General features: G+C 35.9%; 1 protein-coding gene across 1 annotated transcript in view; it reads right to left on the minus strand.

Moving 5' to 3' along the window:
* Positions 1–16130, minus strand: part of LOC104166061 (UHRF1-binding protein 1-like) — a gene marked incomplete at both ends in the record, with an annotated part of 18927 nt that extends 2797 nt beyond the window's left edge. Inside the window, 8 exons of the mRNA XM_009705868.1 lie at positions 4351–4434; positions 5779–5959; positions 7288–7458; positions 8030–8170; positions 10523–10712; positions 12257–12348; positions 14822–14860; positions 15968–16130. Of these exons, the coding sequence (XP_009704170.1) occupies positions 4351–4434; positions 5779–5959; positions 7288–7458; positions 8030–8170; positions 10523–10712; positions 12257–12348; positions 14822–14860; positions 15968–16130 (1061 nt within the window). The remainder of the gene's footprint in view (positions 1–4350; positions 4435–5778; positions 5960–7287; positions 7459–8029; positions 8171–10522; positions 10713–12256; positions 12349–14821; positions 14861–15967) is intronic.
* Positions 16131–17001: the final 871 nt, after the last annotated feature.

The following is a 17001-nucleotide window of genomic DNA, read 5'->3' on the forward strand; positions in this document are numbered from 1 at the left end:
GGGCATGCTGCTGAATGGGGGACACAGGGGACCTCATGACAAACAACATGGAGAAGGCTGAGGTACTCAATGCTGCCTTTGCCTGAGTTCTCACCAGTTACACTTGCCTTCGGAACTCCCAGGTCCTTGAGACCTTTGGGAAAGTCTGGAGCAAGGAAACCTTCCCCTGAGTTGAAAAGCATTAACTTAGGAAACATTTAAATAGATCAGACACGCACCAGTCCATGGGATCTTGATGTGATGGAAACAAGTGCTGACAGCTGGCCAATGTCATGAGGAGGCCACTCTGAATTATCTTTGAAAGGTTATCATTGAGTAGTGATCAGAAAAGGTTCCCGAGGACTGGAAGAAAGCGAATGTCATTCCTATCTTCAAGAAGGAGGATGAAAAGAACAGGCTGGTGAACCTGACCTCAAAGAAGGTAATGAAGGAAGGTAACAGAGGGCAACAGAGCAAATAATCCTGGAAACGATTTCAAAATACATTATGGACAGGAATGTGATTCAGAGTACACATGCATGGATTTACGATGGAGAAATCATAGAAGGTGGAACGTGTTCCTGCCCATGGCAGGGGAGCTGGAACCTTATGATCTTTAGTGTCCCTTCCAACCAAATCATTCAATGATTCTATGAAATCACGCCTGATGAAATTTACAGCCTTCTACTATGAGATGACTGGCTTGATGGATGAGGGGAGAGCAGTGGATGTTGTTTACCTCAAACTTTAGGAAGGCTTTCAACACTGTAACATACTCAGTGACAAAATGATGAAGTACCAACTAGGTAAATACACGGTGAGGTGGACTGGAAACGAGCTAAGCTGTTTGTCTTCAAGGGTTGGGATCAGCAGCACAAAGTCCAGCTGGAGGCAGTCATCTGTGGTACATCCCCAGGGTAAATACTGGGGCCAATACATCTTCACTAATAACCTGGATGATGGGACAGAGTGCACCCTCAACAGCTTTGCAGATGGTACAAAACTAGGAGGAATGGTTGATACACCAGGTGGTTGTGCTACCACTCAGAGAGACCTCAAAAGACTAGAAGAGTGACCCAACAGTAATCTCATAAACTTCAAAGGGAAATCCAAGTCCAGCATCTAGAGTACAGGCCAGAGGCTGACCAGCTGGGAAGCAGCTTTGCCAAAAAAACCAAACCCACAATCTGAAACAATGAATTCAGTATGAACCAGCAATGCATCCTTGATGCAAAGAAAGTCAACAGCACCTTGGACTGCTTAGGAAAAGCATTGCCAGCAGGTCAAGGGAGGTGATCCATGCCCTTTGCTCAACCCTGGTGAGACTACATCTGGAGTGCTGGGTCCACTTCTGGGTTCCCCACTACAAGGCAGCCACGGACTTACTGCAGTGAGTCCAGCAAATGGTCACAAAGATACACAAGAGACTGGAACACCGTTGAAGAAAAGGCTGAGATTGCTGGGAACATTTAGCCTGGAGAACAGAAGGCTCAGAGGGATCTTATCAATGTACATAGATGACTGATGAGGGAATAAAGATGAGACAGCCATATTCTTCTCAGTGGTGCTCAGTGACAGTACAAGAGGCAATAAGCACAAACTGAAATATAAGAAAATCCACTTAAACATTAAAAAATAGCTTTTCTACTGTAAGGGTGGTTGGACTGGACTAGGTTGCTCAGGGAGGCTGTATAGTCTCCACCCTTGGAGCTATTCAAAACCTAAATGGACACAATCCTGTGAAGCTAACAATTGACACCACTTTAATCAGAGGGGTTGGTGTAGACAATGTCCAGAGGTGCCTTCCATCCTCAGCTATTCTACAATTCTATATATGGAAATGTCATTGCCACATTTATCTGTGAAAAATGAAAAGCAGGCCAGATTGTAACAAGAAAACAATATTTTAGTGGAGCTGGCACTGATGTTGCTACCATCTGAATTTATTGCTGGTTGCCCAGGAAGAAAATGCTTTCCAGTGTCTCATACTGTCTCAATGCATCAGCTTGATCAAGAATTTCCTGTGCGGCAAAATGTCATGCATGATGGCAAAGCAGCGGCTTTCTCTGATCATCATCCAGCAACACATCAGCAGCACAGATAATGGATCTGGATAATAGCTTCTGTGAAAGCAGGTCTGGGAGGACTAGTAAAGTGATGGATTGCTGTACAAACAGGTTTACAACATCTAATAAGTCTGGTTTATGTTAGGGTTATCACAGTCAATGGACACGCAACCTGCTTCATTTTTGTTAAGTACTATGAAAGACTACTGTTGGAAGGCTTGTCTTTCAATGGGTTAGAAATTTACCCTATGGCAACTATGCCTCAGACTCCCTTTAGAGTCCTTTTGGGTGGGGTCTGTTACAAAAACAAATAAACAAGTAAAAAGCCCACAAGAACCCACTCTGCAAAATTATTAATCATTGAGGGCTTTTTCCTGAAAGATTAATTGCAATTTCCAAGAAGACTATATCAAAAGAGCTATTTTGAAATATTCCATAGGCCAGAGAGGTACAAAACTAGAAAACAGTCTGGTAACAGTCACAGAAGTATAGTATATAGGTGTTTCCTCCTTGCCCACTGTTATAGAGTACTAACAGAGTGTTGTCCTTCATTACTCAGTATTGCAGAGCCTCAATTTCAGGGTAGGAAGGCTCTGCATATCATAGCCTGATACAGGAGTATATGGAGGCACTATACCTACATGGCTAGAGAACTCTCTTTGAATTTTCAAGATTAATATGTGTTCCTTTCACTTTGAGTAAAGGGACTCTCCCCTCTGTGATGATAGTTTGCCCATAGAATTGCCACACTTTTCTAAAGCGGTGAGAAAACGACGGCCTCTTGAAGTGGAAGAAGAAATTTTCTGGCACGTTCACCCCCTTCCACACATACACCCTATTGAGTCAAACACCACCACCTTTGGCAGTTTTTTCTCAGAGCTTATTAGCGAGACCTAGATTTGTTACTTAAATGATGTTCTGTATAAGTATGTTTAAGATTACAGGAGAACACTACCTTTAGAGGCACCACCTTTGCTCTGCCAATTATCTTTTCCATCTCTGGTTTCACGTAGTGGGAGTTATGTCCCATGTAGCTGTTACATAAAAGCATTCTCAGTGAGCTTCTAACATGCCTATCCAAGAGTCTACACTGCAATCCAGCTAATCCTTCCGAAAGAAACAATCTATTTATTTCGCTGGTTCTCTACATTTTCTCTGAGGAGAGCTCACTGATATCATAAATAGATCAGACCCTCACTTAGACATAGTAGGAATCAGAAGTGACAGTAAATGAAAAACATAGCTGGGTCACAAGACAGGCATGTGTTAAAGCTCTGTAACTTTCGGTCTCACTTTTATAGGGCAGGAATCCAGTATCATAAATTTCAAACCATATTAGGCCAATCTACAGCAAAGAAAGAATATTTGTTTCCTTATGCATATTCTTTTCTGTGGTTGTGTATCTTTATCTGTTCTACACTAAATTACTTTTTTTAAGGTGCAAAAACTATACTTGCTACTTATGAATGAAATAGATTGACATTACAGGATTCCATCTGCAACCATGAGTGATAAGAAGGACATGAAGCAAGCTACAGCTAATTCCCATCTTTAATGTATGTGGATATTCACTCCAAAATGACTGGTGTGTGTTAGTAAAAAGCAGAACAAAGCATAACCAACAAATCCCCACCCCTGCCCCCCAACTAAAAGCCCCTCCACTATACTGGATTGCCTTCGATCTCAAATTCAACAATTCAACATCAAACTTATTTTGTCTCTTCTAAATTTTTTAGACTTCTGAAAAACATATTTACTAGAAATTATTTGTACGAAATGCTTCTTTGGAAATTGCCAACATGTTTAATAACAATTCATTAACAAAAGGCTATACAATTGAACGTCTACACACTGGGATTCTTGTTTAGCAAAATAAAATAAAACCCCAAACATTGCTTGGAAATGGACATAAAATGATAGACTTCTATATGGTAAAAAACCTAGCAGATTGACTCTTGCAAATATCTAATTAGCAAATTCTCAATCTGCCATATTGCCTTTCTCTGTCCACACACAATTCCTTTTATGTCAGAAATGTGTAAACACCATTTTGTTGACCAAAGAGAACAATGAAAAGTGTTTGGCCTAAAATAGCTCATTCAGAGAAATTAAATTGGTTCCCAAGTTGTTGCTTTTGTTGGGTTTTTTTGCATATAGAAGAAAAAAAAAAAGGTGTGTATCTCAAATGCTTAGAACATTATTATCCAAGCTGTACATATATATATATATACACAAACACAAATTTTTAGTATTCAAGCAAGACAGTTACATTCACACGTAATTCACAAAATGATCGCTTTCATACCTGCTTTGTGAAACGGATAATAGTCCACTGTTAAATAGCTGAAGGAAAGCTGCATGGCCCCTCCTGTAACACGTCTATTTGAATCTGTAAAATAAAACAATGCTCAGCTCTGCAGACATTGTATTTAGCCTGTTAGTTCTCATGTTGCTGCATTCCTTTAAACACCCAACAGCTACTTCTTTCTCCCCTTTACTGGCTCTCCTTACAACATCATTATCTTCCCTCAAAATTTTCATTCAGGTAGTCTTCACTGGTTTCTAAAGATCAGCTTGTAGAACTCCGTGTTCTGTACTCAGTCACTACTAACAAATTGCATACTGTTTTAAATGCTATTAAAAAGTAAAGGCAACTCTTTGAACACATATTACTGCAGTTCTTCTGAAACAAAACTTTTCACACTGAATATACAATTATGATCAGTCATTCAAAGTCAACATTTCCTTTCAAGAACACTGTAAATATAATTTTTATTTTATTTGACAAATATTATCTCAGTGAAGAGGTCTTCTGAGATCCCTCTGTTCTGATTTTTCCACTGCTAAATTTAAACTTCATGGCCAAAAATAAAGGACCGATAAAGAGATCTCACTATGGATGATAAATCCCAACTGCAGTAGGTACACTGCATGTAAGGAAATACGTCTTTAGCCAGTGGACTTTATGCTCTGCTGCTCTGCAAGTGTCCTCCCTAATTAAGGAAACATATTTGCTAAAACCTAAGTTTTTCATACTCTTTTCTTCAGCAGACCTTGTATGTCTCTAATTTTTTCAGTGACTAGTCAGCTCCTTTGATATACACTGATACATGATTCTCTTCTGATCACTTCTAAAAGGCATGAAAGAAGTGTCTTCTTTTTTCTCATTCTAAATATGGCTATATGCAATAGCCTTTCATTTAAAACAAACAAACAAACATTACACACAAAATTATATGGCCACAGAACACTTGTTCCATTCTTTCTATGTGTTGCAGAGCATCAAATTCTCTAAATTAGTAACACACAGACTAATAAAAGAGCAGTCCTCTTTATTTTAGAAGAGTATTACAGAAGCAGATTTTACAATGACACTTTCAAGCCACAGTAATGCTGCCACTACACTCTTCATGACATAAGTTATAATATAAAAGAAAAAAACAGCAGTAACAATCAGACTGGACAGAGTCAGGTTTCTAGAAGACAGGAAAAGCACTGAAGCTACTCGCACTCTTAGCGGTTTTTATTGCATTTATTCTAAAATAATTAATAACGAAATGTTGTCCTTACAGAGGCATCTAGCTCATTTTAAATGTGTCTACAGACACTGAAGACAATTCTGAATATTCCTCTAAAATAAAGACAGACTCTTGATTAACATTATTGTATTCCTCAAAATGTCTTCTAAAGACGATTACGGTTCACAGGCATGTTACTTTAAAAAAAAAATTACCTTTTTCTTTAGAATGGATATCATCACATATATGTAGGTCCAAATGGGAAATTACTAAGTGATGAGAAGTCTCCTTAACATCAAAATCATTAAACAACTTTACTATTGCGTCGTTTTGATCAGGTGCTGCTGTTGTCTGGTGCGCTTTCACCTGCTGAGAGCTGGGTGCAGGGGCAGAGCTCTGAAAAAACATTGAGTCATCTCGATTTATAAAGTTTATCCTTCCTTTCAAGCATAAGTATCCTTTCAGTTACTCAAAACAGGCCTTTGAAATAAGGAGAAATCTGCACCACATGGATTCACCTTGGATCGTTAATGAGATTTAAGTGTGTTGTTTTACAATAAAGCCAAGTTGAGCTAATGGCCAGGTGTCACAAAGAGGAAATGCCAGTGCATCCCCCATTCTCTCCTTCCACCACACTTCTTTACACCCCTATCACTTGTGGCACTTGTATTTTTCTAACTTTTGTTGCAAGCTGCTCAGGAAACTAAACCAGCAGAAAACTATCAATTTTTTGTTGGGCTCATTTCTGCTAGTTTAATTCCCCAAACTACATCACAATAGAGTCAAAGGTGAGCTGGTGCCAGTATCAGGGAAATGGTTAGATTCAAGTACAGGGAATTGTAGAATAAGGACCTCCCCACTCAGTAACAGCTAACCATTAGATTGCTGTAGCTAAACCATCAAATCACATCGTAAGTCATCAGGACCACCACAAGAAATGAACTCTCCATTACAGTATGCTAGCTTTATTGTAAGAGATTCTATACAAATGAAGTTATACAATCAGTCTTAGTAATATATTATGTTTTATTTTTATAGGACTATCTTTTATCCGTGTATTTGTGCTGCTTCCTCACAGACAAGAAGAGGTCCCTCCCCCCAACACTCACAAAGCCCAGTTGGTCTGGTCCGCTATATGTGCTGAAAGATGACCAAGATTTACGTAAGACTATCTTACATGCAGCATCCATATCACATCTAAGCCAGCAGAAATACGTTAAAAGTACAATTATTTTTCACTATATATTCCAATAGGAGAGCTGCATGAAGGAAAGCTCTTACCGAAAGCTAATTTTTCAGTACCATGAAAAAAAAACTGAACAAGCACTTTAAATCATTACAGTAAGCATATCTATCCATACATTAAGGTTACCTTAGTGTGTCTTGGTAATTATTTTTTTTAATTCATAACCAGAAAATATTTGGCGAGCAAATTTACTAAACAGTTAATCAACTGTTAAGTAAATAAAGAGGTCTAAATACTCTGTACATGGATAAATAAATACAACCTTTTTCTTTCCTGCAATTAACATCAATACGCAAAATCTTCTAAAGTTAACTTCTATTTTATACTACTGTGATTCATTCCCAATGTAATTTAAGATACACAGCTGAATGAAAATGAGTAACTGAACATTCTCTAAAATAAATTAACACAACTAACCACACTGTATTGTATTTTAGAACAGCCAATAATGATACAGCGAGACAATCAATTATCATACCTGTGCTGTCTCAGAAGCCAAGCTTTTTCTCTGTTCTGTTGATTTCTCTATGGCTTCACTAAGAGATTTGGCATACTGCACCATGGCTTTCAACTGGGAATCAGTCAAAACCCACAGCAAATCATCCAGAATCAGAATCAGTTTTGATGCCACTACATTACAATCCTTTAACTGTAGAATAAAAATTTAAACAAGTCAAACGGGTCCATTAAATACTTACATTTCTTATATCAAATACAAGGAGAAAAAAAAGAAAGTTGACTGCAAAACTACATTTCCCAAAAAGCAAATTTCTTCCATATAAATAACAAACATTTTTTATTTTAAATTGTATTCCTCTCATTAACTAAGAATTATCTAAGATATAGTCTATCTAGGCGGCACTTTTTATTTGTTTGGCATGCATTGGATATTAAACTGATGCATTTCTCTAAATGTAATGTAAATATTGCCTGAATCTAGAGAGGTGAGACAACATGCATCATCATAAACAAAGCTCTGCAGATCAAATGATTTCATTAGTAGGACCCGTGCAAGGTCTTCATCTTCAAATTCTGTCTGCAATATTTCTTGTCAACTCTACATTCTTACTGATTATACGTTATTAAAAATTTAGTTCTGGGAATTCTACGTTTCATATGGCCTAAATTTAAAACCTTTACTATATGCATGTATGCATTAAGAACATGAGTTAAAAATGAATTCACAAAATAATGAAAGATTTCAAACTTTTCAAGTTTACCCTTCTTTTAAGTGTAACTCTAATTTTTGACTGGTTGGTAATCAGTCGAACTGGAGCACTCATGATTTCATGCTTAGCGCTCTGGATTGCGTCTGCTTCTATTCTGATCATCTGCCAGTTGATTTCTTTAAAAGTCAAAACCTTTAAAGAGAGAGAAAAGGAGAAAAACACCTTCATGCAACATGACAGTTTATTTGCACCTAAGCATGTGCATGTGTATGTATATATCTGTACATATACACACACACATATATATACATACACACTCACACATATCCTTCATGCAGACTCATAGGAACTAAACAAATACAAGTCACTTATTATTCCACTTACAGCTGTCAGGAAGTAAAGCCCTGACCCTTCCCTCTCTACCTTCAGAATGTCACAGAAATGTTAAGCTAGTTCCAAGTATGCAGAGGTAACAAGCAGTATTTAAAATATTCAGAAGAAAATAAAGGTCACAGTTATTGTGTACCAGGTTGCTTTTCGTAGAGGAAAAGAAGATTGTGTAGTTAAGTTTCAAAATGCTAAATCCTAGTACACAGAAAGAGAGCGGGGATGGAAGCAAAGCTACAGGATGGGAGCGGTTTTTGGAATGTTTTATTTCAACTAAAAGAGAAAATTAAACACAGAGTACATTGTATGCCATACAGACCCCACAAGCTTTGAATCCATTACATGGATTTCTAGAAGACACAGTAAGCAAATCTTAGAATAATGATACAAGAGCAGCAAGTACAGCTGTATACTGAAAATCAAATACGGGAAAACGAGTAATGGTCCAGCAGCAAAATCATGGAGAACATCAAATAAACAGGATATCAAGAGGGAAAAAAAGTTAATTCTTGTTTCCCTAAAACTCCTTCCTGCAAGACTGTGAAGAAAAAAAGATCAGCCATGGGGAAAGTGGAAGAGGGAAGAGTTTATTCAGTATGTGTCTTATTTTTCAGCTGTCATTCTCCTCTTGTCAATTGTACAGCCTATGTACTGTGAATATAAGCAGAGACTTAAGTAAAACATACACGTTGTATTTAGGAAGGAGGCACACACAATGAAGTGAGAAAGGTGGAAAACCACAGTGCGAAGTAGCCTGAAAAATACTATTTGCAGAAAAGCAGAGTACCTACCCTCCTCATCCAGGAGGTGCAGCATGAATGTAAGCTTCTAAAGAAAATTCTAAGGAGATTCCTTATTATGTTAAGACTGTAGCTACAGTGCAAAGCTAAAAGCTTACTCCTTTAAAATGTAATTTAGCACAAGTTACCTTTATAGTATAGTGTCGGCTTTGTTTTTTCACCTGTAATGCAATTTACTGCTAACAAATCATTCACTACAGTTTCTAGAAATTTGTGTTTCCAGAGTTCATTGCACTAAAAGCAACACCCCTCAAAGAAAGCTCTGTTGTGTCTGAGGTGACTATTCAAAATCAAATTCTTCCTAAAAAGCACAAAATAAAAAAAATTTAGCAATACAAAATTCCATCTAGCGAAACTTTAATTCTTCCTCATTAGACTTCATTAACACATTAGTATTAGCATACAGATAAGCTGCAGGATAAACAAACTGTCAGAAAAATAGTTTTCAACCATCTATTTTTGTGGCTTTTTTAGCTAACATTCTCCTGAAAAAAAAACCCTACATAAAAAGCAACTACCAGACTCCTTAACTCTGAGTGAACTCTGTTTGTTCCAGAACAATCATCTCTAAATGGGCAGACATGAGCAACATGTGAAACACCTATTTATGCAAGGCCAGACGCATGCTAAAATAAGTCTTTCTCAATACAACATACAATATTTAGAATCAACGTTGCACTCGGTATACATTTTACTTTGGTAACATGGGAGAAAACAAAAGAATGGTGTACATCAATCTAAGACTTCCATGTTACCAATCTAAGACTTCCATGTTAAGTTCTCCTAGACAGTAGAAAACTATGCACTTTACTGCTATTACTTTTTTGTATACATATGATTTAGTTATTCCAAGCAAAATATTTAATTCTTGCATAGGTACTTCATTAACATTCAGTTAAAATTGCTTAAAGAAAAAAAATATTTACTTGGCAAACCCTCACAAGCAAATAAATAACGAGTTAAAGCTTTAAAAGTAATAAAAACAATAACAAAAACTCAGCACAATGCCTTATCCTTGCACATTTAATAAATCATTCTTTTTTCTTTCAGTACTCTTCAAGTCTGGTAAAATTTGCATTTTAAAATGGTCACAAGCTTGGGGAACAGTACACAGGCTTGCCTTGGTCTTCGTTCTTCCCTAAGCATCCACTTTGGCCACCACTAGAGACACGACATTTGATCTGACTCACATCACCATTTTTACATCCTTGTGTTCTCAGAGGACAGCCGAAATCACTGAGCATAGAATGCCTCCATTCCCAGTAACAGCATGTTTCCTAGACTGTACAAGGTTGCAATTCAACTTCCTCTCCTTTTACCAATAACACAGGGAAAAAAAAGTTAGCAAAAGATTTACCTCTCCACGTTGAGCTTCTTGTATTCTGGTAAATCTGAGGTCAGCATGTTCCCAGTTTGCATTTACACTATATATTCTCAGCTGGGAAAGTTCAAATGAAGCATTAAAGGCTTTTGCACCAATCCTTATTACAATGGAGTTCACAGAAACCGAAATGCCTTCTACCACTTTTTCAGCAAAGCCATATTCACTAAAAAGTGAAATGCCAACATATTAAATACACATCTAATGAAAGGGCACAAAATTAAACTTAAACAGCTGAAATATAACATGAAACAAACCATCAAATAAGTTCCTAATGTATTCTCCAGCTATGAATATTTTTTTAAATATACTTGATCTAGTTTACAATAATTTCTACCCTATGATCCTAATCTCAAGACAGTCATTAAAGAACATATTTTGGACCAAGATCAATCACCATGAAGTATAACAATCAATGTAATTTTTCCATGATAAATATTTTAGACATATATACGTATAAAAAATAAAATATATATTATACATACATAAGAATAATAGTTACAGCAGTATGTAGAAATCTTACTCTTCTTTACAGATACATAAGGAGTAATTCATGTCAAATGAATTATTTGACAATTCCAATCTGGTTAGTATTTATCTCTATAAGCTAAGTTATTCTGCCCATTAAACCAATATCCTTCGTATATGCAAAATAGTATAAAGTATCTGCTTTATTTCATTCTATAAAAGAAAGACATCCTAAATGATGGTTACATTTCTACATGAAATCAACATGCATTCCAGTATTAAAAAAGATAAAGCAGTTGCAATTATTTTTTTTTAATAAAAATCTTCTACGTTCTGAATGTTTTAGATTAGTGAATAGAAAATTGTATTTTAAATGTTCTTTTAACATCTAAAATTTTCTGCCTTTGGAGTTTTTTTTCCTGCTTGTTTTAAAAGCACAGTTTATGTGGTTTGTCATTCCTTTTCCTTTTTATAACTTTCATCCTACACAGAATCTCTATGGCAATGATTTTCAAGCTGTACCCTAGGAGACGTAGAGGCCCATGGACTACTTTTACATATTACGCAGAAGTTAAAATAAGAAAAGCAATTGTATTATCGAATTTGTTTCTCCGTATATGGGTCCCTGTGCCTACTGAAAAATGTTTTGGGTCCATAAAAAGGAAATGATTGGGGGGCGGGGTGGAAATCACTGGTGTAATGCTATATCGTCCCACCAAACTACTTTGACTTTTGGGCTATATAGCGCTCAAGAAATCTTTCAGTAAGATTTGGCTGATACAATAAAGGACACAGAACTTTAAAATACCACACCAACAAACAGCCCTTAATACTGTTTTTTAGATCAAAGGAAAAATAAAAAAAATTTTAAAACCCATCCCAACATTATATATATTTTCCAAATAGGCTGAAGGCAAGATATCTCTAATTTTCATAAAACTTCATATCAATTAAACTTGATAAATTTTCGATGCAGTAGTTCCACTCATATGAAACATGCCTCTGAAGCTCCATTCATAGTTCAGACGTTCTCTCCAGGCTTGGGTCTGGATAGTTCCATTACCACTATACATATGTAACTCCACCCACAAGTAATAAAATAAAACTTTGGAGAGATGGAAATGGCAAGCTGCAACCCTATATACTTCTGGAAATTTGCAGGGGATCTAACTGTTTTATAGTAATTCAAAACAAGTAATTTAAGCTTTTTTGAATCACTTACATGTAAGAATCGTCACTGACCTCTGTCCGGATGCAGTTGCTATAGGAGAGGGTCCATTAGGGGCACGTGGCTCTTCACATGTGCTCATTTCCATTACAACTTTATCCAAGGACTTGAAAAACAAAACAAAACAAAAAATTGGAGACCTAAGAGGTAACAAAGTAAATAGTTGACATATGAAGATCAAAAAAACCAGCCAAACAGAAAAAAACCCAACACATTTGAAAACATAAAACATTTCTTACCATCTCATTTTTATCATAAACTTTTGTACCTACCAGAATTATCTTTTCTTTAATTTGTTCATATAAATTTTTATGTTTTGTGAATTCTAACAGACCTTCCCAGTCAAACAGGGGATTACAGAGATCTCGATCCCTGAGTACTATTTATCCATCACACACATTTTCAAAAATTGCATTTCAAAATGGGCATGATTTAATGCGTACTCATCTGAGGTTTCTTCCTCTATGGTTGTTCATTCAATGGAATACTTAATACCTCCTGAGCTTTCTAAATGGTTCAATGAGTTCAGAAAATTTTAATGGAAAATATTTGAAATTAGTCCACTAAAATTCATGATAGAGGATGAAGTTTTGTGCTGCACCTTTAAAACAAAACATGAATATAGATAATATATACACGAGTGTGTATACACACACAGCGCATATATGAATCTTCAGTAGATCTAGTAAAACAAGTGATTTTTAAAAAGATATATTATAGTATAATTTGCAGATTTGTGACCTAAATTTATCATGGCTGTTAACAGTAAATTTGGACATTTTAAAAATCATTTTCTCAGCTGTCTCAATGAATAAATTGCCTTGCAAAACAACAACAGATGAAAAAAACAACAAGAAAAAAACCAATCCCTTAGTTTTAGGATGGTGGGGGCTGGGGTAAGCCAAGACTTCTCTTGGTTATCCTAACATTTTTTGACGTTTAACCACTCTTTTAAGGTTTTTTCAATTAAAACTTTTGGAACAATTTCCTTTACTACGTGACTAGTGCAAAGAACAGTAGGGCAGTGATTTAAGGAATTTGCATAATATAAATAGGAGTTAACAAAGAACACCTGGATGTAGATATCTGTCTATTCTCTTCTCACTGGCAACTACTGTACTTTGATAGAAGAAAAACTGCTGCATAGCATCCTTGGGTCCCCAAAGCACTCCTCAAAATTATATTGTTTATCAGATGGAAACAGAAATTGGTTATGATCAAAGATACCTTAGTATTTGCCACTATGTAGACAGATGGATTTTCACAAAGGGCAACTCACCTCGATGAAAGTACCTTTGGCTAGACACATGGGTTCTAGTTACCTCCTAAGCTACGCAAACAGAGGATGCTATTCCAATCTAATGGAACTCTCATTAGCAAAAATATCCCCACCAAAATAGTGGAAGTTCAGTGGTGTAATAAAGGGCTGAAATTGTACATTTAGACCATTGAAATCACATTCCTTTAGAAGTCAAAAAGGTCGCTGTACAGTCTACCATGGAAGGGTGAACTTTTGTTATCAATTTAATGCACTTGTTCACGAAAAGCTTTATGTAAAAAAAAGTGACCTTGAAAGTTATCTTAGCCTCAAGGATTGCTAATGTAAGTTCAATGGGAGCAAAGCAAACAATCAGGCCTTGCTACCGTAGGTCAAAGTATGTACTCTTTAAGAATAGCACGGCTTAAACTGATTTCCTAATTTGGCAGTTCAACCTTACAGTCAAGAGGTTGCATCATCCCACCTCAGCATTACCATGCTTTAAGCTCTGTGTGCCAGGAAGAAGCAGTACAGACATTAGTACACTACAACTGGGTCACCAACAAAGGCATCAAGTATTGAAAACAACATGTCCTTCCCAAGTCTGACTCAAAACTAAGGAACTACAAGCACATTCAGGAGTTCACTGCAAGACTGGGAAGCACGACAGTTAAAGGAATATTCATTCCTAAGTAAACACAATTAAGAAAGTTTAGTGGTCATGAAGCAAATCACTTCCGGTGCTATCACATTTCTTAGTATACTTAAAGAACAACATTAAAGAAATGCAAGAATTAGCATTACTTGTAATTGTTGTTGAGTCCTATTTACACATTTCACACTCTATTCATATCCAGGCTGAATCCTAGGCTGTTACAGAAACTCTGTAAATGTTATGTGTATCAAACCTGCTATAACTGAGATCATTGGGCAGAGTACAGATGTAGAATAGAAAAGTCCTTAGAAAAGATAGCTCCAAAAGACAGGCAGGAACTTGAAAAGGGTTAGCTGGACAAAAAACTACCCTTCAGGTGACCCCAAATTAAGACGTAATGACTGAAGAACTTGACAAAAATCAGTTAACAGTCAAACATTATAATGATGATGCCCAAAGCCACAGATTAAGAAAACAAACCTACCAACAAAAACATTACGGCATTTTGTCTTGATCTGCCACTACCCAGAGAACACTTAGTAAAGGCTCACTAATGTTTCAGTTATTTCTACTGAAATAGACCTAGTCAGGTCAAGACAATTATATTAATAGTAGAGATAAATTCTGCTACACAGAGTATATTTAGGAGTTGATCTCAGAACTCACCAAAGAGATGGGATGTGTTTTCAATTTTGTCCATGGTATCTGCAAGGGAAGACATTATTTTAAAGGAAAGTAAATATTAAAAATACAGTAGAATTAAGCATTTTTTAAAATGTGTTTTATGTATACAGATTATATTTGTAACTTCTGAAGTCAGATTAATATTACTTTCAAAATATCAAGTTTATCTGAAAATACTGTATAGTAAATTTATGCAGACATATAAATTTATTTTAGGTGTTAAAAACAGAACTTCAAAATCTACTTAACACTGAGCAGAAAACAGAGGAACAAAACAGAATCTGTCTCTTTAATACCGAGTTGTCAAGCATCAGATAAAGCAACACTGTCTTCCACATTCTTTCCTTTAAAAGGAAAGAAAATCCACATTTGCTCTGTTGGTCTACAAGTAATTGGATGCCTGCAACAAAGCATCAAGTTCACTGCATTCAGGAAAATCAGCACAATCTCCCATTGGGGGGAAAAAAAAAAAAAAGAAAAAGAAAAAACCGAAAGACTGAAGAGGTACCAAAATTTGACCAGATCATAACTTCTATCAAAAACAAGCCATAGCTTCATTTCTTACTCTCATATTAGTATAACCTAGGAGAGATGATACACATTGCTTCAATTCTTAGCAGCCACAACGACCAAAAAAAACAACGCCTACTAGATTTAGAGTGTTTCCACATTTCCTACAGAGACCAGAATCCCTTGGAATGATATTTTTGGAAATAGGAAAGGAACAAGAGGGAAAGCAATAGAAAGAGAGGTGCAAAGAGAAGAAATATACATTAAAAAAAGAGAATAATAAATAATTATAGTAGACTAATTACCATGGCTAGCTTTTATCTCTACCCCTATTTCAGAACATGCAGGAATAAATTATTCTCAGACAGAAAAAAAAATTAAAAAAAAAAAAAAAATCACTGCTTATTTTCATTGTTGCCATATGTACTTCATGTTGTCACATGAGAAACAAAAATTACTAAGAAATTACTGCTGGTAACATCTTTCTTTTTCTCTAAAATTTTCTCAAGCACTCCTCACAATTTTCTGTTAATACAAAGTTGCTTGAAAGTTTACAGAGACAGAAGGAAAAAAAGAAAGATTTGACTAATTACTATTCCAGCACAATAAAATACTCACCCTAATGGATGCTTTATTGCAAAAGACCTTGTTTATAGCAAGCCATGTTGGAAGATCCAGCATGTTCTGAAGTACCTCTTGATCCAGCTCTAAATTGGTCAGCTGGCCTTCCCCCTTTAAAGTGCTCAGGTTGATCTTGTCAGGTGACAGATTTTTGGTGAATCTAAAACACAAACATGCACCTTAAGTAAATGCATATAAAGCAATCAGAGCTGTCCCACATATGGCTGACAATTTAACTTAAAGCAACGGTCTGGGGGTGAGGAAATCACCTTAGGTACAATTTCACCCTGAAAAGAAATGGTACCATGGAATTGCTTTGTGTGTCTGAATCTTTGCATCTCATTAACTCCATTTAGAAATACATAAACAAAATTATATATATTATGAGGTAGCTTCTAATTTGTCCATCACCCAGAATAGCAAATCCTTGATTCAAAGTATTTACCTATTTATTTAAAACTAAATAAGGTACAAGTAAACCTATTCCACTCTCCTTTAGTTTTTCAAAAGGAGAAAAAAAAAAAATCCAAAACCTCTACAACTTATACTGTCATTCTTAGAGCAAGCAACAGCAGCTTAGAATTCACTCAGGAGGAGTAACAAAAAGCTCCTCCTTATAAATAGTACCTTTCTATATATATTTACAGTTAAAATCTTGAAATGAAGTTTTATTCACAATATTCATTAGGTTTAATCATAGAATTTAACAACATAAATTAGAAATATATATACACAGATATTTACAGATACATAGCAGCATGTTGCATATAAAATATTGGATGAAAACTTGAAAGATCAATCTGATTTGGAAGGGCTAAAAAATGTAACTATTTAAAAGAGTACATATGCAATAAATTTCATTATACTTCCAAGGCGCTATTATTTGCCGATACAATAGAACAATCTATGTGACCGCGTCAAATGGTTCACATCCTTGTGAGACAACATGAGAAAAATCATGGGTACTCTACCCTCACTCAAATCAACAGCTGTAGCGTTATTATCTACCAGAAGCCAAAGAATAGGCTATA

The sequence above is a fragment of the Cariama cristata genome, unplaced genomic scaffold, assembly GCF_000690535.1.
Source record: "Cariama cristata isolate BGI_N322 unplaced genomic scaffold, ASM69053v1 scaffold31558, whole genome shotgun sequence".
Taxonomy (NCBI): Eukaryota; Metazoa; Chordata; class Aves; order Cariamiformes; family Cariamidae; genus Cariama; species Cariama cristata.